The sequence below is a fragment of the Hemitrygon akajei genome, chromosome 10 (genome assembly GCF_048418815.1).
Source record: "Hemitrygon akajei chromosome 10, sHemAka1.3, whole genome shotgun sequence".
Taxonomy (NCBI): Eukaryota; Metazoa; Chordata; class Chondrichthyes; order Myliobatiformes; family Dasyatidae; genus Hemitrygon; species Hemitrygon akajei.
In genome coordinates, this window is record NC_133133.1 from 113,618,888 (window position 1) to 113,645,131 (window position 26,244).

General features: G+C 45.4%; 1 protein-coding gene across 3 annotated transcripts in view; it reads right to left on the reverse strand.

Moving 5' to 3' along the window:
* zdhhc17 (zDHHC palmitoyltransferase 17) overlaps positions 1-26,244 on the reverse strand; it is a 151,525-nt gene that overhangs the window by 12,796 nt on the left and 112,485 nt on the right. For 2 of the 3 annotated variants that reach the window (XM_073058759.1, XM_073058758.1), the window contains exons 10-14: positions 21,925-22,027; positions 19,556-19,678; positions 17,201-17,287; positions 16,267-16,329; positions 9,360-9,453 (exon numbers count right to left, since the gene is read on the reverse strand). In XM_073058759.1, the coding sequence (XP_072914860.1) occupies positions 9,360-9,453; positions 16,267-16,329; positions 17,201-17,287; positions 19,556-19,678; positions 21,925-22,027 (470 nt within the window). The remainder of the gene's footprint in view (positions 1-9,359; positions 9,454-16,266; positions 16,330-17,200; positions 17,288-19,555; positions 19,679-21,924; positions 22,028-26,244) is intronic. The other variant, XM_073058760.1, reaches the window with a different exon arrangement.

Genomic DNA, 26,244 nt, shown 5'->3' on the forward strand with positions numbered 1-26,244 from the left:
AGGTGGGTGATAGTCTTGGACCTTGCTCTTACGATCGCAAAATCCTGTTGGGCATTGATGATGTAGGATGCTGCAGGCCCGTTTCCCTGTTTGTTTGTTGACGTGACCTCGGTTCTGGAAGGACTAGGCCTCAAGATGTGGGCTTACCTCTTGCCGCAGTCCAGGAAAGGAGACGCCGGAGGCAGTAGAGCTCAGTGTTTATGCTTGGTTGGGGGGCTGGCCTTTCCCATTGGTACTGCCCTCCAGTGTTCAATTGGTGGTATGACAAACTGGATTGTGTGCATGCATTCATCTCTGGACTACTGGGAACTGCCTTTTATTGCCCTTGGCACCCATGCACCATGCCACATAGGGACTTGGGCTACATATATTTTTTTGTGTGCCTTGTGATTTGTATGTTTTGCACCTTGGCCCCGGAGGATTGCTGTTTTGTTCAGCTGTATTCCAGTATAGTTGACTGATAATTAAATTTAACTTGAACGTATCATGAAGAGCATTCCAATCAGTTGAGTCATTGTCTGGTATGGAGGCTCCAATAAACGGGATTGGAAAAAGCTGCAGAGGGTTATAAACTCAGCCAGCTCCATCATAAGCACAACCCTCCCCATCATCGAGGACATCTTCAAAAGGCGATGCCCTAAAGAAGGTGGCATCCATCATTAAGGACCCTCACCATCCAAAACATGTCATAAGACCATAAGACACGAGCAGAATTAGGCTATTTGGCTCATTGAGTCTCAATTCCATTCCCCTGCCTTCTCCTTATAACCTTTGAAATCTTTGATTAATCAAGAAACGATCAACCTCCACCTTAAATATACCGAATGACTTGGCCTCCACAGCCACCTTTGGTAATGGATTCCACAGATTCACCACCCTCTGGCTTAAGAAATTTTTCCTCAATCTCTGTTTTAAATAAATGTCCCTCTATTTTTAAGCTGAGCTCCCTGGTCCTAGACTTCTCCACTATAGGAAAGATCCTCTCCACATACACTCACTCTAGGCCTTTCAATATTCAGTAGGTTTCAATGAAATAAACCATTGTTGTTTTAAGTTCCACTAAGTACAAGCCCAGAGCCATCAAAACACTCCTCATATGTTAACTCTTTCATTCCCAAAATCATTCTCGTGAACCTCCTCTGGAACGTCTCCAATTCCAGTACCTAAGGGGCCTAAAACTCCACTCAATATGAACCCATGAACACTACCTTGCCATTCTGCTTTCTTTTCGCGCTACATACATACATACATATATCTATCTTCTTCTTCGGTTGTCCATCGGAATCCAATGATGACGTCCACTCCTTTAATGGTGAGATCTTTGATGACTCTGCAGTCCTATCCTGGACCCACAAGTTCTTTCTCAGGTGGGACATGTATATGTGGTAGCGGTGGTGTTAGTGATGGCAACTATGGCTGCATTTCTCCTGGCTTTCTTCTGGTTGTTCTTTCCATCTCCAGAATACGAACCCCATCCCTACACAGCTGTCGCCAAGTGTTACGGTCAGCAGCAACATCCTCCAGGTCCTTGGGTCTGATCTTGCACTTCCTTAAAGCATTCTTCATCTGATTCTTATAGCGTTTCTTCAGCCCTCCAGCTGAGCGTCGACCATGATGTAGCTGGCCGTATAACACTCTGCGGGGTAGCCAACATGGAGGCATCCTTATCACGTGCCCCAGCCACTGCAGCTGACGCTGGGTGATCATGGCCTCAATACTTCTGCAGTTGGTTTTTACAAGTATTTCAGTGTGAGGCACCTGTTCACACCAAGTAATTCCCAGGATGTGCTGAAGGCAGCTTATGTGGAAGCGCTCCAAGGACTTGATGTGATGGCTGTAGGTTACCCAAGCTTCACAGCCATAAAGGAGGGTGGCGACACAGACTGCTTGGTATACAGTGACCTTTGTGGAGGGATGAAGGCTCCTGTTCTGAAAGACTCTACGCCGAAGTCTCCCAAAGGCAGCTGATGCCTGTTTAATGCAGCTCTGGATGTTGTTGTCAATGCCGCTATCCTCAGAGAGAATGCTCCCCAGATATTTGAAAGACGGCACTATTGTCAGCGTGTGTGTGTGTGTGTGTGTGTGTGTGTGTGTGTGTGTGTGTGTGTGTGTGTGTGTGTGTGTGTGTGTGTGTGTGTGTGTGTGTGTGTGTGTATGTGTATGTGTATATGTATATATATATATATATATATATATACACACACACACATATATATACACACACATATATTATAACTTAGTAATTTTTAATACATTGTACTGTAGTGCTTCTGTAAAACAGCAAATTTCATGACATACTGTATGTCAGTAATAATAAACCTGATTCTGATATAATCCAATTGATCCAGGATGTTAGCAAACACAAGAGATTATGCAGATACAGGAAATCCAGAGCAACACATACAAAATGCTGTAGGAACTCAGGACTCAATAAACAGTCAATGTTTTGGACTGAGACCTTTCATCAGGATTCCTCTGCCCAGGATGTTGGTACTGTTTATGGATGATTGTTTGCTCTGTGAAGGCATCCACAATGTTCCAGATAACAGAAACACCGGCCTTTTATAATGATCAAACCATATTATGAGCAATGCTCAAAATCAGATTAAAATTTATTATCAAAGTACTGTATATATGTTACCATATACTACCTTGAGATTCATTTTCTTACAGGCATTTACAGGAAAATAAAGAAAATACAATAGAGTTTGTGAAAAACAATCTGTCAACAAAAACTGACAAACAACTAATGTGCATAAAATGTAAAGGAGGCGTGTTAAGGAAAAGAGTACTCAAATCCAAAGATGATGGTAGCAGCACAGGTGGATAAAATGTAAGAAGGCTTACCAAATATTTGCCATCATTAACCAGGAAGGTGATGGTGCAACTGTATAAAGCATTGGTCAGTTTGGTGTCTCTGGGCCTGCACTTGTTGGAGTTTAGAAGATTGAGGGGAGGATCTCATTGAAACCTTCTGAATATTGAAAGGCCTAGATAGTGTAGACATGAGAGGATGTTTCCTCTAGAGGGGAAGTCCATGACCAGAGAGCACAGACTCTGAATACAATGACTTCGCTTTGGAAGATATTTGCTTATCTCTAATAAGGAGGAATTTCTTTAGCCAAAAGGTGGTAAATCTGTGGAATTCATATTTAAAGCAGAGGTTGATAGGTTCTTGATTAGTGGTGGGGTCAAAGATTATGGGAAGAAGGCAAGCGAATGGGGTTGAGAGGGATAATAATGGTTGAGCAGATTCAATGGACCAAATAGCCTAATATTGCTCCAACATCTTCTGGTCAGGCCAAATTGGAAGAGTAAGTGCAGTTTGGATCAGCTTGGGTAAGGTGACTGCACTGGAGATAGTGCAGATAAAATTCATCAATATACTACTTGGGATGGAGCACATCAGCTATGAGGGCAGACTGGATCTGTTGGGTTTTTCTTCTGTGGAGCAGAAGAGATCAAGGGAGCACCTGATTGAAGTGTACAGTTACAAGGGACAGAGACAAAAGTAGTCCTGATGAAGAGTCTTAGTTTAAAATGTCAACTGTTTAGTCCCATCCATTGATGCTGTCTGACCCGCTGAGCTCCTCTAGTACACTGTGTGTACTGCAGTGAGAAAACTTTCCCCATTACAGAAATGTATAAAAGTAGAGGACATGGCTTTAAAGGAGATCTGAGGAAGAATTTTCACCCAGAGTGTAACTAGAATCAGAATACACTGCCTGACGGTGACTGTCACTGCATTTTAAGTATCGGTACAAGTACAAACGTTTGTATTTGAATCAACAAAGCACAGTAAGCTGCAGATCAAGCGTTGGTAAATGGGATCAGAGTAGATGGAATTTGGTTTTTGGCATGGAAATGTTGCATGAAATGCTGGCTGTGCCACATGAGTCCATGAAATCCAAAAGGACATTCAAGGAAATATTCAGATGGGAACGTCAATGTGAAGAAACAATTATAAGGAAGCTGGAGATGAACAAAGATTTGGACACGTGACCAAGATGAGATGGTAGCACAGCAGCATAGAAATTAGCGTAATGCTTTACAGTGCCAGCGATTCTCACTGCTGTCTACAAGCAGTTTCTATGTTCTCCCTTTGACTATGTGACTTTCCTCCAGTTTCCTTCCACATTCTAAAAAAATAGGGTTAGCAAGTTGTGGGTATGCCATGTTGGAAGCATAGCGAAACTTGCGTGCTGACCCAGCACATCTTCGATTGTGTCGGTCTGTGATGCAAACAATGGATTTTACAGTATGTCTTGATGTTACTGTAGTGATGTGCTACACACAGAGCTGGAAATAATGACACGCAGTCTGTAAGTTGCACTCGAGACTGGTTTATTCAAACCTCGCGGCACTGGCTTTAACGCAGTTCCGTTCCCGCCTTCTCCAGGCGGAAATGACATCAGAGGTGCATTACAAAAGTCTCTTTCTGCGCGCGGGTTTTCTCCCCTTGCTGGTGAAGAAGGCGGCCCAGCACCATTTTGGGGCTGGCCTCACTGCCGACGCGCATGCCGTTTTGTGAGCTGGTTCGCCTGCGCAGAAAGTGGGTAGCTACATAACCTCCCCCCCCCCCCCCCCCCCCCAGAACCAGCAATACACCCCCCAATGTCCACAGTCTGGATCAGTCTCTGTTTGGACCGTCTGCCTCTGCGCCGCAGTGCCTGAATCTCGACTGGCTGCGGCAAGTCCACATGGGCCGGTTTGAGTTGGTCCACCGTGAAAACCTCCTCTTTCCCCCCCAATGTCCAGAACGTACGTGGACCCATTGTTCCTGATCACCTTGAACGGCCCCTTGTACGGCCGCTGTAGCGGTGCCCAGTGTGCGCCCCTTCGTACAAATACAAACTTACAGTTCTGCAGGTCTATGGGTACGCGTCGGGATCTGTCCGTGCTGTGAAGTTGGTATGGGGGCCAGGTTGCCGAGCCTTTCGCGTAGTCTGTCGAGGACTGCTGCAGGTTCTTCCTCTTGCCCACTTGGGACTGGTATGAACACTCCTGTGACGACCAGGGGTGCACCGTACACCAGCTCGGCCGACGAGGTGTGCATCTTTAGGCGCTGTGCGGTTTCCAAGCTCATCCACCCAGTTAGGCCCTTTCAGGCAGGCCATGAGAGCCGACTTCAAGTGACGGTGGAAGCGTTCCACTAGTCCGTTCGACTGTGGGTGGTAGGCAGTTGTGTGGTGTAACTGTGTTCCAAACAGGCTGGCCACAGCTGACCACAGGCTGGAGGTGAACTGGGCGCCTCTGCTGGAGGTAATGTAGGCCGTTATCCCGAAATGTGCTACCCAGTTTGCAACCAGCACTAGGGCGCAGGAATCGGCGGTGGTGTCGGTGAGCGGGACCGTCTCTGGCCATCTTGTGAACCGGTCTACCATAGTTAGGAGGTACCACGCTCCTCGCGACACTGGCAGCAGCCCCATGATACCCACATGGATGTGGTCGAACCTCCAGCGGGTGGGTTTGAACTGCTGTGGCGGGGCTTTGGTGTGCCGTTGCACCTTGACTGTTTGGCACTGCGCGCACATTTTGGCCCATTTGCTGACCTGTTTGCAAAGTCCGTGCCATGCGAACTTGCTGGAGACCATCCAGACAGTTGTCCTGATAGATAGGTACGCCAAGCCGTGTATGGAATTGAGAACTTGCTGCCGCCAGGCTGCTGGGACTATGGGGTGAGGGTGGCCGGTAGACACGTCACACAGGAGGGTCCTCTCACCTGGGCCTACAAGGAAGTCTTGCAGCTGCAAACCTGAGACTGCGGTCCTGTAGCTGGGCATCTCGTCGTCTGCCTGCTGCGCCTCTGTCAGTGCTACATAGTGCACCCCCAGGGACAGGGCCTGGATAACTGGTCTGGAGAGTGCGCCCGCCACGATGTAGTCCTTTCCTGAGATATGCTGGATGTCCGTTGTGTACTCGGAGATGTAGGACAGATGTCGCTGCTGGCGAGCTGACCACGGATCGGACACCTTTGTGAACGCGAAGGTCAATGGTTTGTGGTCTGTGAACACGGTGAATGGCCTGCCTTCTAAGAAATACCGGATTGCCAGATATAGTGCCAACAACTCCTGGTCGAAGGCACTGTACTTGAGTTCAGGTGGTCGTAGGTGCTGGCTGAAGAATGCCAAGGGTTGCCAGCGTCCCTCGATGAGCTGCTCCAGCACCCCACCGACTGCTGTGTCGCATGCGTCCACTGTGAGTGCGGTCGGAACGTCCATTCTGGGGTGCACCAGCATCGCGGCATCTGCCAAGGCCTTCTTGGCTTTAACTAAAGCGGCCGCGGCCTCCTCGTACCAAGTAATGTCCTTGCCTTTACCCTACATCAGGGTGTACAAAGGGTACATGATACGGGCTGCTGAGGGGAGGAAATGGTGGTAGAAGTTCACCATATCAACGAACTCCTGTAGGCCTTTGACCGTGTTGGGCCGGGCAAAGTGGCGGATCGCGTCTACCTTGGCAGGCAGAGGTGCTCCCTATTTTTGGTAATCCTGTGGCCCAGGAAGTCGATGGTGTCGAGTCTGAACCGGCATTTGGCTGGGTTGATTGTGAGGCCGAAATCACTCAGGCGGGAGTAGAGCTGGCGGAGGTGGGACAGATGCTCCTGACGACTACTGCTGGCTATGAGGATGTCGTCCAAATAGATGAACGCAAAATCCAGGTTGCATCCCACCGCATCCATTAGCCGCTGGAACGTCTGTGTGGCATTCCTCAGGCCGAACGGCATTCGGTGGAATTCGAACAGGCCGAACGGGGTGATGAGTGCTGTTTTGGGGATGTCTTTAGGGTGTAACAGGATTTGATGGTATCCCCGGACGAGGTCTACTTTGGAAAAGATGCTTGCCCTGTGCAGGTTTGCTGCAAAGTCCTGTTTGTGCAGCACAGGGTAGCGGTCTGGAGTTGTAGCCTCGTTCTGTCTGCGGTAGTCACCGCATGGTCTCCAGCCCCCAGCTGCTTTGGGCACCATGTGCAGGGGGAGGCCCATGGGCTGTCGGACTGCCATATGATCCCCAATTCCTCCATCCTCTTGAACTCCTCCTTCGCCAGGCGGAGCTTGTCCGGAGGGAGCCTCCATGCGCGGGCATGGAGGGGTGGTTCCTGAGTTGGAATGTGATGCTGTACTCTGTGTCTGGGCACGGCTGCTGTGAACTGCAGCGCCAGAACCAATGGAAAGTCCGCCAGGATTCTGGTGAATTCATTGTCAGACAGAGTGATGGAGTCCAGGTGTGGGGCCGGCAACTTGGCTTCACCCAGGGAGAACGTCTGGAAAGTCTTGGCATGGACCAGTCTTTTCCCTTGTAAGTTGAACAGCAGGCTGTGAGCTTGCGAGAAGTCCGCCCCCAGAAGTGGTTGGGCCACGGCCAGTGTGAAGTCCCACATGACCCAGCTGGCACCGAACTGCAGCTGCACTGCGCGGGTGCCATAGGTCCGTATTGTGCTGCCGTTTGCGGCCCTCAGGGTGGGTCCCGGCTCCCTGTTGCGGGTGTCGTCCCATACCCCATCGGGGGTAAGACGCTGATTTCCGCTCCAGTGTCGACAAAAAAGCGGCGTCCCGACTGTTTATCCCAGACGTACAAGAGGCTGTCCTAGTGGCCAGCCGCCATAGCCATTAGTGGCCGCTGGTCCTGGCGTTTCCCGGGAACTTGCAGGGCGGGCGACAACAGCGGGCTTCTGTGCCTCACCGCTGTTCATTGGCCTCCTCACTCCTGCCTCTGTGTCGTGTGCGCCTCCCTGCCGGGCCTGGTCTGGTCCGCTGTTGGGCGCATGGCCTGGTAATCTGACCGACGGACGCCACGCTCTCCCTCTTGGCTTCCACAGCACGTCTGCCCGGGCTGCCACCTTCCGGGGGTCGCTGAAATCTGCGTCGGCCAGCAGCAGATGTATGTCCTTGGGCAGTTGCTCTAGGAACGCCTGCTCAAACATGAGGCAGGGCCTGTGTCCGTCAGCCAGGGCCAGCATCTCGTTCATCAATGCTGATGGCAGCTTGTCTTCCAAACCGTCCAGGTGCGGCAAGCGGGCACCCCGCTCACGCCGTGAGAGGCCAAAGGTCCCAATGAGCAGCGCTTTGAGTGCTGTATATTTGCCTTCTTCCAAGGGTGACTATATGAAATCCTCAACCAGGGCGGCCTTCTCCTGGTCAAGGGAGCTCACCACGTGGTAGTAACGCGTGGAATCAGAAGATATCTGCCGAATCTGGAACTGGGCTTCTGCTTGGTCAAACCACACGTGGTCGCAGCGTCCAGAAAGTCGGCAGCTTTAGCGAAACTGCATGAACAGATGAAGAGTCGATCATCTTTGGTCCAAATCCTGTTTGGACCGTTGAGGTTACCAATGTAGCAATGTGCTACAAACAGAGCTAGAAATAACGACACGCAGTCTGTAAGTTGCATTCCAGACTGGTTTATTCAAACTTCGCGGCACTAGTTTTTACGCAGTTCCGTTCCCGCCCTCTCCGGGCGTAAATGATATCAGAGGTGCATTTCAAAGGTCTCTTCCCGCGCATGGGCTTTCTCCCCTTGCTGTTGAAGAAGAAGGCTGAATGCCCTAATGGTTTTAGTGATATTGGAATTGGTTTATTATTGTCACATGTTCTGAGATACAGTGAAAAGCTCAGCTTGCATACTGTTCATATAGATCAGATCATTACACAGTGCACTGACGCAAGATAAAGTGAAATAATAACAGAACGCAGAATGAAGTGTACATCTCTTGAGAAAGTGCAGAGCAGGTAGACAATAAGGTGCAAGATCATCATACTAGTGAACCATTCAAAAGTCTTAAAACAGCAGGTTAAAAGTCTTGTCTACATGCTACATGCTTTTGTAGCAAAGGAGGACTTGATAGAGGTGTATAAGACAATATGAGGCAGAAATCGAGTGAACAGGCAGAGACTTTTTCCCAAGGCAGAAATGGCTAATATAAGGAAGCATAATTTAAAGTGATTAGTGGGAAATATGGGGGGGGGGGGGGGGAAGGATGGCAGAGATATGTTTTTATTTACCCCCACACTGCAAGTGCTGAGTGTGTGGAACATGCTGCTAAGGGTGGAGGTAGAGGCAGGTACATCTGTGACACTTTAAGAAATTCTTAGATCAAAAGGAACATAGATGAAAGAAAAATGGAAAGCTATGTGAGAGGGAAGCGTTAGATTAATCTTAGAGCAAGTTAAAAGGTCAGCATTGTGAGTCAAAGGGCTTGGACTATGCTAAAACAGTCTATGTTCTGTGTATCTTTTGCCCAATGGGAGAGGGGTGAAGAGAGAATGCCTGGTGTGAGCTATCCAGTCTGTGCCTTTTGAACTGACTACTGGCCCATGTTCCCCACTTGCTTTAGAAAGCAATCTGAACGGTATGACTTACCCACGCAGTTACCAACCCAAGGGCAGTGGTGATCAAACTTGGCAATGCACCTGTTACACACGGCACAATGTTTGGATCGAACAGGTTTCTGGATCTGAGAAGGAAACGTAAAATAGATTTGAAATAAAGTACACAAAGTATGTCAGTAAGGAACTCAAAACTGATTTGAGTGGTGGGATTGTCTGCCTAGCTCAAAAATCAGCAGTTGCTTTTGGAATTCTTAGGCACAACTTATAACACACAGGAGCAGAAGCAGGCCATTTAGTCTACTCCTAATTGCCCTCGAAAATATTACAGACATTTTACTGTTTTAAGTACCTGATATAAAGTTTTTTTGTCACATAATATTTCCCCTTCACTATTTGATCTGCATCAAATGGTTACCATCCTCTCCATAAGGCACAGAAGCAGAAGTAGACAATTCGGCCCATCGAGACTGCACTGCCATTTAGCATGGCTGATATAGTACCCTTCTCAACCCCCATTCTCCTTCCTCCTCCCTGTAACCATTGACGCTCTTAAAAGCTATCAACAGCGACTTTAAAAATACCCAATTACCTGGCCTCCACAACCATCTGAAGCAATGAATTCCACAGTTTCACCATCTTCTGGCCAAAGAAATTCCAAACACTAACATACGTTAATCTTTTCCTTCCAAAGATAATTCTGTCAAACATCCTCTGGAGCCTCTCCAATGCTTGCATACCAATCTTTCTTCTCTCCCCTCCCCCCACTGGGAAGGTCAGATCACAACCTGGTGCATCTCAAATCCTGCTGCGTGCCTCTGGTGAAGAGTAAACCTGCAACCTTGAGGACAGTGAGGAAATGGTCGGGGAAGGCTCATGAGGCACTCCAGGATTGTTTTGAGGTGACAGACTGGCAGGCACTCTGTGAGCCACATGGAGAGGACATTGATGGGCTCACAGAGTGCATCACTAGTTACATCAACTTCTGAGTGGACTGCAATGTTCCGGCAAGAACTGTCCTTTGTTATTCAAATAACAAGCCATGGGTAACAAAGGACATTAAGGACATCCTGAATGCTAAAAAGAGGGCGTTGGAGATGGAAATAGGGAGGAGCTGAGGACAATACAGAGGGACCTGAAAGCCAAGATCAGGAAGGCTAAAGATAGGTATAGCAGGAAGCTTGAGTGGAAACTCCAGCAGAACAACATGAGAGAGGTCAGGAGTGGGATAAGGACCATCACGGGGTTCCGGCAAACTAGCAACAGAGGAGCTGAAGGCAGTGTGGACAGGGCCAACGAACTTAACCTGTTCTTCAACAGATTTGACACTGTGGCCCCTGCCCATCCCCCACATGATTCATCTGTTGTCGGCCCCCCAACCAACACATACTCCATTCTCCCCTCCTACCCCTCCTCACAGCCCCCCCACCCTGCTCTCATGACTACACCCCTCCCCCACCTGAAACCACCACGGTGGGCTTCACAGCTGAACAGGTGAGAAGACAACTGAAACGTCTCCACCCAAGCAAGACTGCAGGCCCGGATGGTGTCAGCCCCAGGGTGCTCAAAGCCTGTGCCCCCCCAGCTATGTGGAGTACTTCACCATGTCTTCAACCTGAGCCTGAGTCTCCAGAGGGCTCCTGTGCTGAGGAAGGCGTCCCGCCTCGTCCCTGTACCGAAGTCACCGTGCCCCAGTGGCTCCAATGACTACAGTCCAGTGGCAATGACCTCCCACATCATGAAGACCCTTGAGAGACTTGTTCTAGAGCAGCTCCAGCCTATGGTTAGGCCACACCTAGACCCCCTCCAGTTTGCCTATCAGCCCCGACTAGGAGCTGAGGATGCCATCGTCTACCTGCTGAACCGTGTCTACATCCACCTGGACAATCCGGCCAGCACTGTGAGGATCATGTTTTTTGATTTCTCCAGTGTGTTCAACACCATCCGCCCTGCTCTGCTGGGTGAGAAGCTGACAGTGATGCAGGTGGATGCTTCCCTGGTGTCATGGATTATTGATTACCTGACTGGCAGACCACAGTACGTGCGCTTGCAACACTGTGTGTCAGACAGAGTGGTCAGCAGCACTAGGGCTCCACAGGGGACTGTCCTGTCTCCCTTTCTCTTCACCATCTACACCTCGGACTTCAACTACTGCACAGAGTCTTGCCATCTTCAGAAGTTTTCTGATGACTCTGCCATAGTTGGATGCATTAGCAAGGGAGATGAGGCTGAATACAGGGCTACGGTGGGAAACTTTGTCACATTGTGTGAGCAGAATCATCTGCAGCTTAATGTGAAAAAGACTAAGGAGCTGATAGTGGACCTGAGGAGGGTTAAGGAACTGGTGACCCATGTTTCCATCCAAAGGGTCAGTGTGGACATGGTGGAGGATTACAAATACCTGGGGATACGAATTGACAATAAGCTGGACTGGTCGAAGGGTCAGAGCTGTCTCTATTTCCTGAGGAGACTGAGGTCCTTTAACATCTGCCGGACGATGCTGAGGATGTTCTACGAGTCTGTGGTGGCCAGTGCTATCATGTTTGTTGTTGTGTGCTGGGGCAGCAGGCTGAGGGTAGCAGACACCAACAGAATCAACAAACTCATTCGTAAGGCCAGTGATGTTGTGGGGGTGGAACTGGACTCTCTGACGGTGGTGTCTGAAAACAGGATGCTGTCCAAGTTGCATGCCATCTTGGACAATGTCTCCCATCCACTCCATAATGTACTGGTTAGGCACAGGAGTACATTCAGCCAGAGACTCATTCCACCGAGATGTAACACTGAGCGTCATAGGAAGTCACTCCTGCCTGTGGCCATCAAACTTTACAGCTCCTCCCTCGGAGTGTCATAAACCCTGAGCCAATAGGCTGGTCCTGGACTAATTTCCACTTGGCATTATTTACTTATTATTATTTAATTATTTATGGTTTTATATTGCTATATTTCTACACTATTCTTGGTTGGTGCGACTGTAACAAAACCCAATTTCCCTCGGGATCAATAAAGTATGTCTGTCTGTCTGTCTTTTTGGGGCTCAAACTGCTCACAATATCCAAATGTGGTCTGACCAAACCTTTATAAAGCCTCAATGTTACATACTTGCTTTTATATTCTAGTCCTAACATTGCATTTGCCTTCCTACATAACTCAACTACTGCATGGAAGTAGTAGAGACATCAAATGAATGCTAGTGAATGTCAAAGACCAGCTGCTTTCTTTAAGTTTTAAGGTCTTGAAAAGTAAGTTAACATCCAAAAATTGAAATTTAAAGCACAGCTGATTACCATTTTAGAATTTCAAGATTAACAACCAATCCAAAAACAAACTGTTACATCTTATGAGGGGGAAAAGCGAAGGAGAGTAGACAGGTAGTGCAGAGCACCCCTGTAGCCATTCGCATGAATAATAAGTTTACCGTCCTGGATGCTGTTGGCGAGGACGACCGACCAGGTGTGAGCCACAGTGGCAGGGCCTCTGGCACTGAGTCTGACCCTGTGGTGCAGAAGGGTGGGATGGAGAAGAGGAGAGCTGTTGTCATTGGAGACTCTATAGTTAGGGGAGCAGACAGGAGATATTGTGGACGTGAGAAGGACACCCACATGGTTTGTTGCCTCCTGGGTGGCATATGTGATAGTGATGGTAAGAATTGGAGGAGATGGCAGTTGGATGCGTGGCTGAGGAGTTGGTGCAGGGGGCAGGGTTTTAGATTTTTGGACCATTGGGATCTCTTCTGGGGAAGGTGGGACCTGTACAGATTGGATGGGTTGCACCTGAACTCGAGGGGGAGCAATATCCTTGCTGGTAGGTTTGCTAGCATGGTTCGGGAGGGTTTAAACTAATTTGCAAGGGGGATGGGACCCGGAGCGATAGAGCAGTAAAAGAAGTGCATGGAGTAAAGCCAGATGTAACATGTAGAGAGGCTTTGAGGAAAGAGAAGCAGAATAAAGGGTGTAAAGGTAGTAAGGTAGAAGGGCTAAAATGTGTGTACTTCAACAACAGGTGATGAACTGAGAGCTTGGATACACACATGGAATTATGATGTAGTGGCCATTACAGAGACTTGGCTGGCACCAGGGCAGGAATGGATTCTCAATATTCCTGGATTTCAGTGCTTTAAAAGGGATAGAGAGGGGGGAAAGGGGAAAAGGGATGGCATTACTGGTCAGGGATACTATTACAGCTGCAGAAAGGGTGGGTAATGTAGCAGGATCCTCTTTTGAGTCAGTATGGGTGGAAGTTAGGAACAGGAAGGGAGCAGTTACTCTACTGGGGGTATTCTATAGGCCCCCTGATAGCAGCAGAGATACCTAGGAGCAGATTGGGAGGCAGATTTTGGAAAAGTGCAAAAATAACAGGGTTGTTATCATGGGTGACTTTAACTTCCCTAATATTGATTGGCACCTGATTAGTTCCAAGGGTTTAGATGGGGCAGAGTTTGTTAAGTGGGTCCAGGATGGATTCCTGTCACAGTATGTTGACAGGCCGACTAGGGGGAATGCCATACTAGATATAGTATTAGGTAATGAACCGGGTCAGTTCACAGATCTGTCAGTGGGTGAGCATCTGGGGGACAGTGACCACCGCTCCCTGGCCTTTAGCACTATCATGGAAAAGGATAGGATCAGAGAGGACAGGAAAATTTTTAATTGGGGAAGGGCAAATTATGAGGTTATAAGGCTAGAACTTGCGGGTGTGAATTGGGATGATGTTTTTGCAGGGAAATGTACTATGGACATGTGGTCGATGTTTAAGGATCTCTTGCAGGATGTTAGGGATAAATCTGTCCTGGTGAGGAAGATAAAAAATGATAGGGTGAAGGAACCATGGGTGACAAGTGAAGTGGAAAATCTAGTCAGGTGGAAGAAGGCAGCATACATGAGGTTTAGGAAGCAAGGATCAGATGGGTCTATTGAGGAATATAGGGTAGTAAGAAAGGAGCTTAAGAAGGGGCTGAGAAGAGCAAGAAGGGGGCATGAGAAGGCCTTGGCAAGTAGGGTAAAGGAAAACCCCAAGGCATTCTTCAATTATGTGAAGAACAAAAGGATGACAGGAGTGAAGGTAGGACCGATTAGAGATAAAGGTGGGAAGATGTGCCTGGAGGCTATGGAAATGAGCGAGGTCCTCAATGAATACTTTTCTTCAGTATTCACCAATGAGAAGGAACTTGATGACGGTGAAGACAACATGAGTGAGGTCGATGTTCTGGAGCATGTTGATATTAAGGGAGAGGTGGTGTTGGAGTTGTTAAAATACATTAGGATTGATAAGTCCCCGGGGCCTGATGGAATATTCCCCAGGCTGCTCCACGAAGCGAGGGAAGAGATTGCTGAGCCTCTGGCTAGGATCTTTATGTCCTCGTTGTCCACGGGAATAGTACCAGAGGATTGGAGGGAGGCGAATGTTGTCCCCTTGTTCAAAAAAGGTAGTAGGGATAGTCCAGGTAATTATAGACCAGTGAGCCTTACGTCTGTGGTGGGAAAGCTGTTGGAAAAGATTCTTAGAGATAGGATCTATGGGCATTTAAAGAATCATGGTCTGATCAGGGACAGTCAGCATGGCTTTGTGAAGGGCAGATCGTGCCTAACAAGCCTGATTAAGAGTTCTTTGAGGAGGTGACCAGGCATATAGATGAGGGTAGTGCAGCGGATGTGATCTACATGGATTTTAGTAAGGCATTTGACAAGGTTCCACACGGTAGGCTTATTCAGAAAGTCAGAAGGCATGGGATCCAGGGAAGTTTGGCCAGGTGGATTCAGAATTGGCTTGCCTGCAGAAGGCAGAGGGTTGTAGTGGAGGGAGTACATACAGATTGGAGGGTTGTGACTAGTGGTGTCCCAAAAGGTTCTGTTCTGGGACCCCTATTTTTCGTGATTTTTATTAACGACCTGGATGTGGGGGTAGAAGGGTGGGTTGGCAAGTTTGCAGACGACACAAAGGTTGGTGGTATTGTAGATAGTGTAGAGGATTATCGAAGATTGCAGAGAGACATTGATAAATTGCAGAAGTGAGCTGAGAAGTGGCAGATGGAGTTCAACCGGGAGGAGTGTGAGGTGGTACACTTTGGAAGGACAAACTCCAAGGCAGAGTACAAAGTAAATGGCAGGATACTTGGTAGTGTGGAGGAACAGAGAGATCTGGGGGTACATGTCCACAGATCCCTGAAAGTTGCCTCACAGGTAGATAGGGTAGTTAAGAAAGCTTATCGGGTGTTAGCTTTCAGAAGTCGAGGGATAGAGTTTAAGAGACGTGATGTAATGATGCAGCTCTATAAAACTCTGGTTAGGCCACACTTGGAGTACTGTGTCCAGTTCTGGTCGCCTCACTATAGGAAGGATGTAGAAGCATTGGAAAGGGTACAGAGGAGATTTACCAGGATGCTGCCTGGTTTAGAGAATATGCATTATGATCAGAGATTAAGGGAGCTAGGGCTTTACTCTTTGGAGAGAAGGAGGATGAGAGGAGACATGATAGAGGTGTATAAGATATTAAGAGGAACAGATGGAGTGGACAGCCAGCGCCTCTTCCCCAGGGCACCACTGCTCAGTACAAGACATGGCTTTAAGGTAAGGGGAGGGAAGTTCAAGGGGGATATTAGATGAAGGTTTTTCACTCAGAGAGTGGTTGGTGCGTGGAATGCACTGCCTTAGTCAGTGATGGAGACAGATACACTAGTGAAGTTTAAGAGACTACTAGACAGGTATATGGAGGAATTTAAGATGGGGAGTTATATGGGAGGCAGGGTTTAAGGGTCGGCACAACATTGTGGGTCGAAGGGCCTGTACTGTACTGTGCTGTACTATTCTATGTTCTATGTTGTAATGTATTTTTCAAATGTACCCAGAACTGGTTTCACCTTATGTGCAAAGCCCCTGTCGGTCTTACCAAATGAATCAGGAATCAGAATCGAAACTACAATGGGAAGGAAAGTCATGTCTTACCAAGCAAGTGCTGCAGAAGATGCTAAGGTCCAGATGGCCTGATTCAGCCAATTCCACTATTGTCTGGGAAGAAAGAGTAGATGTCAGCTCAATCACATGGTAACGTATATTGCTGTAGTCAAATCAAACAAAATTTACACCATGCGCAAAGTGCAAGAGGAACTCAGCAGGTCAGGCAGCATCATAAACATTTGATGTTTCAGGCCAAAATCCTTCACCAGTCCTGATGAAGGGTGTTGGCTCGAATGTCAACAGTTTATTCCTTTCCATTGATGCTGGATGACCTGCTGAGTTTCTCCAGCATTGTGTGTGTATTTTCAGCATCAGCAGAATCTCTTCTGTTTAAGATTTATATCACACCTTTAAATAGTAAATAGTCACTGAATGCAATCAGAGCATAACTGAAACAAAGTCATGGATATCTTGAGGCTTGGGTACAAACTCCTGGTCAAAAGCATTCTTGTTTTTTGAAATTTATTGAGATACAGCATGGAATAGGCCCTTCTACCCCACTGAGCCACTCCACCCTAGCCTAATCATGGGACAATTTACAATGACCAATTAACCTACCAACTTGTATATCTTTAGACTGTGGGTGGAAACCGGAGCACCCAGAGGAAAACCATACAGTCATAGGGAGAATATACAGACTCCTTACAGTCAGCGGCAGTATTTGAACCCGGGTACCATAAAGTGTTGTGCTAACCACTACACTACCATGCCATCCTTCAGTTCTCACTGGGTGACCAGTTAATAAGAAACATAGTACAACAAAGAAGGTTGGGGCAGGAATTCTTGAGCTCAGGAAAGAACTGGCTGGAAGTGTGACCACCAAAATTGGAGTGACGGAAGCAGAAGAGGCCAGAGTTCCTCAAGGGTTTGACAGCTGGAGAGATTAGAGGGGGAGACAGGGTCAAATTTTAAAACATTTAACCTGGAATCTCTCTGCCGTCTGTCTGCCAGTTTTGCCTGTCGATCTCATATTGCTCCTCAAAACACGTAAAAACTCACACACCAGGCCCTAAAGATATGGATTTAAAATATAATGAGAAGGTGTGTCAGCAGCACTGACTGGTACAGTACCTGACATGGCCAGCAGGAGGAGCTTGAAGATTATTTTTCTGAGCAAGTTAATTTTTATTTAGAGACACTGTAACAGACCCTCCACCTCAACGAGCCCGCGCCACCCAATTACACCCATGTGACCAATTAACCTACTATTCCTTATGCCTTTGGAACCCACACGGTCATGAGCTCAAATTCCAGACCTTGGGGTTGCCATAATGGAGCAATTAAAATCAGGTTTGAGAGAACAAATTGAGAAATCCTGCAGCATAAAGGAGATAACAAAATATAGGAAGAGGAAAAACAATGCTGGGACTTGAATTTTAAAATCAAACTCTTTCTTAAACAGATTAAAAAAACACAGGATATGGCAGCAGAATGAGGAATATTGATCAGGAAGGTATCGAAATGGCCATATCAATAAACGTAGTTCAAAAGTTTTAAGAAAAACAATATCCAACAACTGAAATGGATACAGGATGAATGCTGGAGTATTTGCAAAGCAAGTCAGGCACCATTCTGTAAACTCAATATTGAAACTATATGCTTAGAAGAAATAGATACAAATCTGTCCATTTAGTAACAACTTAGAAGATAATAAAAGACATAGAGTGGTAACCAAAGATTTATTCCTAGAGTGGAAATGAGGGGCACAATTTTCAGGTGTTTGGAAGAAAGTATAGGGGTGACGTCAGAGACAGGTTTTTTTTGAGATTGGTGGGTGCATGGAATGCACTACCAGGGATGGTGGTAAAGGCAGATACATTAGGGGCACTTAAGAAACTCTTAAGATAGGTACATGGATAATAAAAACACGAGGGCTTTAGGGGAGGGAAGGATTAGATTGATCTTAAGAGTACGTTATAAGGTTGGCATATTGAGGACCAAAGGGCTTGTACTGTGCTGTAGTGTTCCATGTTCTATGTAGCAAAATACACAAAGGAAACAAGGCAAGCATTGATATTACTGTAACTCAGCAATACATACAAGCTTCCTTTCAAGTATGATGTACTTGCAAGTTACATTGAATTTAATTCCATATGAAAGATAACTCATCTGAGGATCTATCCTGAGCCCAACATATTGATGCCATTACAATGAAGGCACATCAGCAGCTAAATTTTTGCTTAGTAGCTTGAGGACATTTAGTAGACTAGCAAATGTCTATACATTTACCATGGAGAGCTTTCTTGCTAATTGCATCGGATATGGAGGTACCACTGCACAGGATTGGAAATAGCTGCAGAGGGTTGCAAACTCAGCCAGCTTCATCATGGGCACTAGCCTCTCCAACATCAAGGACATCTTTAAAACACAATGCCTCAAAAAGGTGGCATCCATCAATAAAGACGTCCAGCATCCAGGACATGCCCTCTTCTCATTGCTACCATCAGAGAGGAGGGTAGAGGAGCCTGATGACACAAACTGAATGTTTCAATAGACAATAAGTACAGGAGTAGGCCAATTGGCCCTTCAAGCCAGCACTGCCATTCAATGTGATCATGGCTGATCATCCACCATCAGTAACCCATTCCTGCCTTCTCCCTATATCCCTTGACTCCGCTATCTTTAAGAGCTCTAACTCTTTCTTGAAAGCATCCAGAGAATTGGCCTCCACTGCCTTCTGAAGCAGAGTATTCCATAGATCCACAACTCTCTGGGTGAAAAAAGTTTTCCTCAACTCTGTTCTAAATGGCCTACCCCCTATTCTTAAACTGTGGCCTCTGGTTCTGGACTCCCCCAACATCGGGAACATGTTTCAGGAACAGCTTCCTCCTCTCCTCCAATAGATTTCTCAATGGACAATTCCAACCCATCAATACTCACTATTTTTGCTCTCTTTAGTGCAAAATGTGCGCATTTCTTAGTGTAATTTATAGTTTAAGTATTGTACTGTAGTACTGCTACAAAACAATAAATTTCACAACACGTCAGTGATATTAAACCTGATTCTGCTACTGAACTGGTTAATTGTACCTCAACATGCCAGTATAGGAGGATGCAGTAGCATACGGGACAGAGGATAGCAGTCTGGACTACCAAACCTAAGGCAAGAATACACTCAAAACTTCGATGGCCACAATTGCAGCAAATGGAAATCCATGACTTTGACATCCTTCATCTCTGATCAGTGCCAACTCAAGGGGCATATTTACTATTCTCCAGCGTAGACTGTGACAGAGTCTACATGGTGCATAGATTCATAGCTTGGACACTGTCTTACCTTTTTCTTCTGCTCTTCCGTGGCTTTAATTACTCCGGGGTCTGACTTCCAAGACTTACCAAAGTTATAGAAGAGCCCTACACTGTTGACAAGGAATGGGAGGTGGACTGACAGAACTGGAAGATGTGTTATAGTGTTAAGGAATTAAAGGCTGGAAGGATTATTTTTACATCAGCTTACAGCTTTAGTGTAGTTCCATAATGCCCATGAGCACAATACCCTCCTTGTCACTTCTGCTACATGAAATGGTCCAAAAGTCTCTCCTCTTTATGTCAATAGAAAAGAAAATAAGGACAGTTGGTAAGTTCACCAAGGTGTCTTCTTTCAGAGAAGGCTGAAGAGAGCTGGTCTATCCATACCAATATTTAAGACCTTCTACAGTTGAGCAGTGGAAAGCATCCGAACATGCTGCATCACTGTTTGCGACTGAAACTGCACTGCGGTGGACAAGTGGGCTCTACAATGGGCAGTTAAAACTGCCAACGCATCACTGGCACAAGCCCACCTGCCATTAGGTACATACATACAGAAAGATACTGGAAAAGGCTCAGGAATATCCTAAGCATCCCAGCCAAGCTCATGGAATGCTTGTCCAACTCCCATCGGGGAGGAGTCTACGTAGCATCCACACCAATACTCACTACACTCAAAAACAGATACCTCCCCCAAGCCGTCAGGTTGATCAACACCTCCACTTATTAACCCAATCCTCCAAACTCCAGACCACCACGACATACATATCACCTAGCGCCACTTTATGCACATGCAATCACCCTATGCATATAACAGTTACTCACAGATTGTGCTTGAAAGAATTGCTTTTCTATTGTTTTTTCTCTTCAGTTCTTTATGCTTATTGTGTTTTGTTATGTTGCACTAGATCCAGTTTAACAATTACCTTGCTCTCCTTTACACTCACGTAGTGAAGAATGACAATAAATCTCGAATCTTCAATCTTGGAAATCTTACCACTGGATAGACACAAATCCAATCTCTGGATAACTAACTCAACAAGCTAGCAGGAAGAATGCAATGACAGTATTAAGGCATCTGTTGATCGAGGTCGACTATGGATGTTGCATCCTAGCTGTCTACATAATATGCAAGCCAGGTCAGAACAAAATGGAGAGAGAAGGCTGTTGCCCATGTAGCAGGCTTTCCCTCTCAAGCAGCTGATGAATCCAAAGGAACGGCAGAGACCGAAACAGTTTGGCACCAGCTGCATCGCAGGAGTTGCCAGTCAACGTTGAACTCAATGTGGGACTCCCTTAAGAACTCCAGCTTCGGATTTTTCCTCAGGGTTTACTCCCATGAGTGCGTATAGCCACTAGGCAGTGGGGGGTTTGAGATCAGAGTTTTTCTTCTCTAAAATAAGATGCCAACCCTGGCTGATGAGCCCATCTGGCATCCAGAGCAAGTTACTGGACCAGGGAATAGCAGCCTGGATTATTAAACTTATGGTAAGATATCAGACTGGACTATGGTAACCCAGAAGATGAAGTTAATTAAAAGAAAAATTTAGCCATTGTAACCATTTAACTATTAGATCACTACCTGGTTCACTCACGCCCTACAGAGAAGGAAATCTACAGCCCCTACCTGGATTTAACTCGGTGTTATTTTTCGAAGGACCTGTCCTGAGCTCAGTATGGAAGTGCAATTACGAAGAAAGTAAGTACAGTAGTGCCTCTACCTCATTAGGAGTTCACAGAGATTCGGCATTGCATCTAGAACTTCCACAGATGTGTAGTGGAGAGTATACTGACTGACTGTATCACTGTCTGGTATGAAAACACCAATGCTTTTCAGCAGAAATAGAAAACCCTATAAAAAGTAGTGGATATGGCCTAGTCCATCATGGGTAAAGCCCTCCCAAACACTGAACACATCTCCCATCATTGAAATGTTCCCACAACCAATGGACTCACTTTCAAGGACTCTGCGTCTCAAATTCTCAATATTTATTGTTTATTTATGTATTATTATTGTTTCTTCTTTTTGTATTTGCACAGCTTGTTGCCTTTTCAACACTGGTTGAACTCCCAAGTTGGAGCAGTCTTTTATTGATTCTAATATATTTACTTTTCTATAGATTTGTTGAGTATGCCCACAAGAAAATGAATCCCAGGGTTGTATATGGTGACATATATGCACCTTGATAATAACATTTACTTTGAACTTTGAACTCCAAACTCAAAGTTGTTGATTTTTACTTGCACCTTTGCCACCCTCCCCCTGAAATAGCCCAGTTTAGGGGAATGAGTGGGGAGGAATAATAAATGCTGGCACTGTGAAGTTGAAATTTACACAATTATCCTCCACCACCAACATCCCCTCTCCCATGGAGATAATCAGGCATCGTAAAAGATATCAGTCCATAGCCAGAAGAACCAAGTAGCGTACATCCAGAATTTGGTTGCCAAATAGATCCCAAGAGGAAGTGCACTGTGCATGGAGTGATCAAAGAAGGACCTGAAAGAGATGGCACAGACAAAACAGTCCCTGATATTCTTGCTTTTACACTGTTATCAGCAGGGCTTCATGTTTGATGGCAAAGGCAAAAAAATACTTTCATGTTTAGCTGTTTTTAACTCTTTGCATTACTCTGGCATTGTATCTCCATATTACCATTTTTCACTCCCCATTTTGGGCGTCTCTGTGAGATTATCTTAGGCAAGGCAGCTAAAGGAATTGTGGCACAATTTCTAGGGACTGACCTCATGACTCACTCTGGGGCAGTCTCCATTCTCCTTTTACTGTGACTGCACAGTTTAAGCTTTCACAGCTGCCTCCAACCACAGATTTTGGTACCACAGTTTAAATTGCTGTATGCAAGTTGCTTAAGTGATACCTTAAGTCGTCTTTACAATATTTTGGAATGAGCTTATTAAGGAATAAATTACATAAGAAACCATATCCTGTGCATTATGCTATTATGGTCTTATGCATTGCATAAAATTTGGAATATAATTTGGTCCCTCTTTCAGAGAAAATCTATACAGCATATATTGCATTTGCCATGTGACATTCAGCAAGGGTTATATCAAATTGAGAAAGGGGTTGGGTGACTCTTCATCTCAAGTTCTTGATATTTATTACTTATTTATTTCATATATTTTGGTTTTCTTGTATTTGCAGTCTTTTGATTGTCTGTCTTGTATGCTGTTTTTCAATTATTATACTGTGTTTCTTTGTATTGACTGTGAATACCCACAAGAAAATGAATCTCAAGGTAGTATATGGTGATACATGTGTATTTGAAACTTCCGAACTTTCAGAAATTCCCTTTGGAAATCAAATCAGTAGAAAGAGGTGTCATAGGATTGGATGGTGCAGAAACTGCAAAGGTAAAAAGACCCTGGTGGGAGTTATGTATAGACCTTCAAACAGTAGCAAAAGGGACTCATGTCAAAAGGGCAATGTTATAATAGTTTTGGGGTATTTCAATATGCAGGTAGATTGGGAAAATCAGGTGGTGCTGGATCCCAAGAGGGGGAATTTGTAGAATGCCTAGGAGATGGCATTTTAGAGCAGCTCTTGGTTGATCCCACTAGGGGATCAGCTATTCTGGATTGGATGTTGTGCAATGAACTGGAATTGAAAAGAGAACTTAAGGTAAAAGAACACTTATGGGAAAGTGACGATAATATGATCAAATTCACACTGCAATTTGACAAGAAGTTAAAGTCAGATGTATCAGGATTACAGTGGAGTAAAGGGAATTACAAAGGCATGAGAGAGGAGTTGGCCAAATTAACTGGAAGGGAGCACTAGCAGGGATGATGGCAGAGTAACAAGGGCTAGAGTTTCTGGGAGCAATTCAGAAGGCACAGGATAGATGCATCCTAAAGAAGTATTTTAAAGGCAGGATGATGCAACTGTGGCTGATAAGTCAAAGCCAACATAAAAGCCAAAGAGAAGACATATAATAGAGCAAAAATTAGTGTAAAATTAGAGGATTAGGAAGCTTTTAAAAACCAACAGAAGGCAACGAGTAAGTCATAAAGAAAGAAAAGATAGAACATGAAGGTAAACTAGCCAATAATATTGAAAAAGGATACAAAAGTTTCTTTGGATTATAGTAAGTGTAAAAGAGAGGCAAGAGTATATATCAGACCAATGGATAATTATGCTGGAGAGGCAGTAATGGGGGACAAGGAAATAGCGGACAAACTGAATAAGTCCTTTGCATCAGTCTTCACTGGAAGACACGAGCGATATGCCAGATGTTTGAGAGCATCAGTAGGAAAAAGCTAGTGAAGTTCTTGGGAAAATGAAAGGTCTGAAGTAAGATAAATCACCTGGACCTGATAGTCTACAAGCAGGGTTCTGAAAGAGGTGGCTGAAGAGATGGTAGAAACATTAATAATGACCTTTCAAGAATCAATAGATTTTAGCATGGTTCCAGAGGAATGGAAAATTGCAAATGTCACTCCACTCTTCAAGAAGGGAGAGAAGCAGAAGAAGGGAAATTATAGGCCAGTTAGTCTGACCTCAGTGGTGGGAAGATGTTAAGGATGTGGTTTTGGGGTACTTGGAGGCACATGATAAAACAGCCCAAAGTCAGCATGGTTTCCTTAATATCTTGCCAGACAAATCTGTTGGAATTCCTTGAAGAAATAGCAAGCAGGATAGACAAAGGAGAATTCGTGGATGTTGTGTATTTGGATTTTCAGAAGGCCTTTGACAAGGTGCCACACTTTAGGCTACTTAACAAGTTAAAAGCCAAGTATTACAGGAAAGATAATAGCATGGATAAAGCAGTGGCTGATTTGCAGGAGGCAAAGAGTAGGAATAAAGAGGAGCCTTTTCTGGTTGGCTGCTAGTGATTACTTGTGTTCCAATGGGTTTGCATTGGGACCACTCATGTTTTTGTGGTCTGAAAGCATTGATAGCTTTGTGGCAAAGTTTGCAGATGGTATGAAGATAGCAGGCTGGCTTCAGAAGGACTTAGACAGATTAGAAGAATGGACAAAGTGGCAGATAGAATATAGTGTATGGTCATGCATTTTCTAAATGGAAAGAATATTAAAAAATATAAGGTGCAAAGGGACTTGGGAGTCCTCATGCAGGATTCCCTGAAGGTTAACTTGCAGGTTCAGTAGGTGGTGAGGAAGGCAAATGCAATGTTAGCATTCATTTCAAGAGGACTAGAATATAAAAGCAAGGATGTAATGTTGAAACTTCATTGGTGATGCCTCACTTTTGCAGTATTACGAACAATTTTGGGCCCCTTATCTAAGAACAGATGTGCTAATATTGGAGAGAGTTCAAAGGAGGTTCACAAAAATGATTGAAAGGCGTATCATATGAGGAGCATTTGATGGCTCTGAGCCTGTACTCACTGGAATTCAGAAGAATGTGGGGTTGGGGGACATCTCATTTAAACCTATCAAATGTTGAAAGGATTCTATACAGTGGATGTGGAGATGTCGTCTCCTATGGCAGGAGAGTCTAAGACCCGAGAGGACGGCCTCAGAATAAAGGGATGTCCATTTAGAATAGAGATGAGGAAGTATTTCTTTAGCCAGAGAATGGTGAGTCTGTGGAATTTGTGGCCAATGGCAGCTGTGGAGGTCAAGTCATTGGATATATTTAAGCAGATGGCAGGAGACTGGGGCTGAGAAGGAAATGGATCAATCATGATGAAATGGCGAAGCAGACTCGATGGGCCAAATAGCCTAATTCTGCTCAAACATCTTACTGTCTTATGGAAAAGATATGAGAAAATGATTTAAACATGTAAAATTACAAGGTGAGGCAAAAAGGCAAATCCTATCTCCTTCCTGAAGAGGACAATAATTAGAGCTGATAAACATAAATTGGAAGGATTACTATTGTTTTGATGAGTAGTGGGAGCCAGAACTCATCACCCAAAACAATGAAGAAAGAAGGAATATTCTTCGAGTTAAAAAGTAGTTAATTAAATGTTTGAGAAGTTCAAGCACACAAGGCAATGGACTGAGGGCTGGCGATTTGGGATTCTCAGAATCTCTTTTGGCTGCCAAGGATGTTATGGACCAAATGCGTCCATAATTGTTACGTTATATGACTGGGTGTCAGCATGTATTGCTGTGAATGAGTTGATTTGGTCATGATGATATACAGTGTACCTCTGTGTTACAGCAGTTCAGGTAACCAATATTTTCTCTAGGGAATTTACAAATCATTACCAAAAAACTGTGATATATGGCCTCAGAATGAGTGCATTACACTATCACTGTGAGGAAGGGGGAAAAGGGAAAGGTGATGTCAAATGAGAAAGGATTGAATAACACTGGGGAAAAAAACTGTAGATGCCAGAAATCTAAAATTTTTTAAAAATTGCTGGAAGTGGTTAGATAGTCAGACAGCATCTGTGGGGAGAGAAACAGTGTTAATGGTCCAGGTTAATAAACTTTCATTGGGACTGACAAAGCTTAAGAAGGGAAAGATTTGTATAAGCTGCAGAGAAGGGGAAAGGACAAAGGGTATTTGTACTTTGAGATGAAAGGAGGCTGAAATATATATATGGTAGTGGTGCTGGCTGAGAAAGGTGCTGTTTCTCATGGGCTCACCTTTTTGGAGATCTAAACAGGACACAGATGACTGAAAAAGGAAGGAGAGAGAAAATAACAATGCTGGAATTGTGAGATGCAAAACCTTGCAGATCCTGGAAATCTGAGATAAAACAGAATGCTGAAAATACT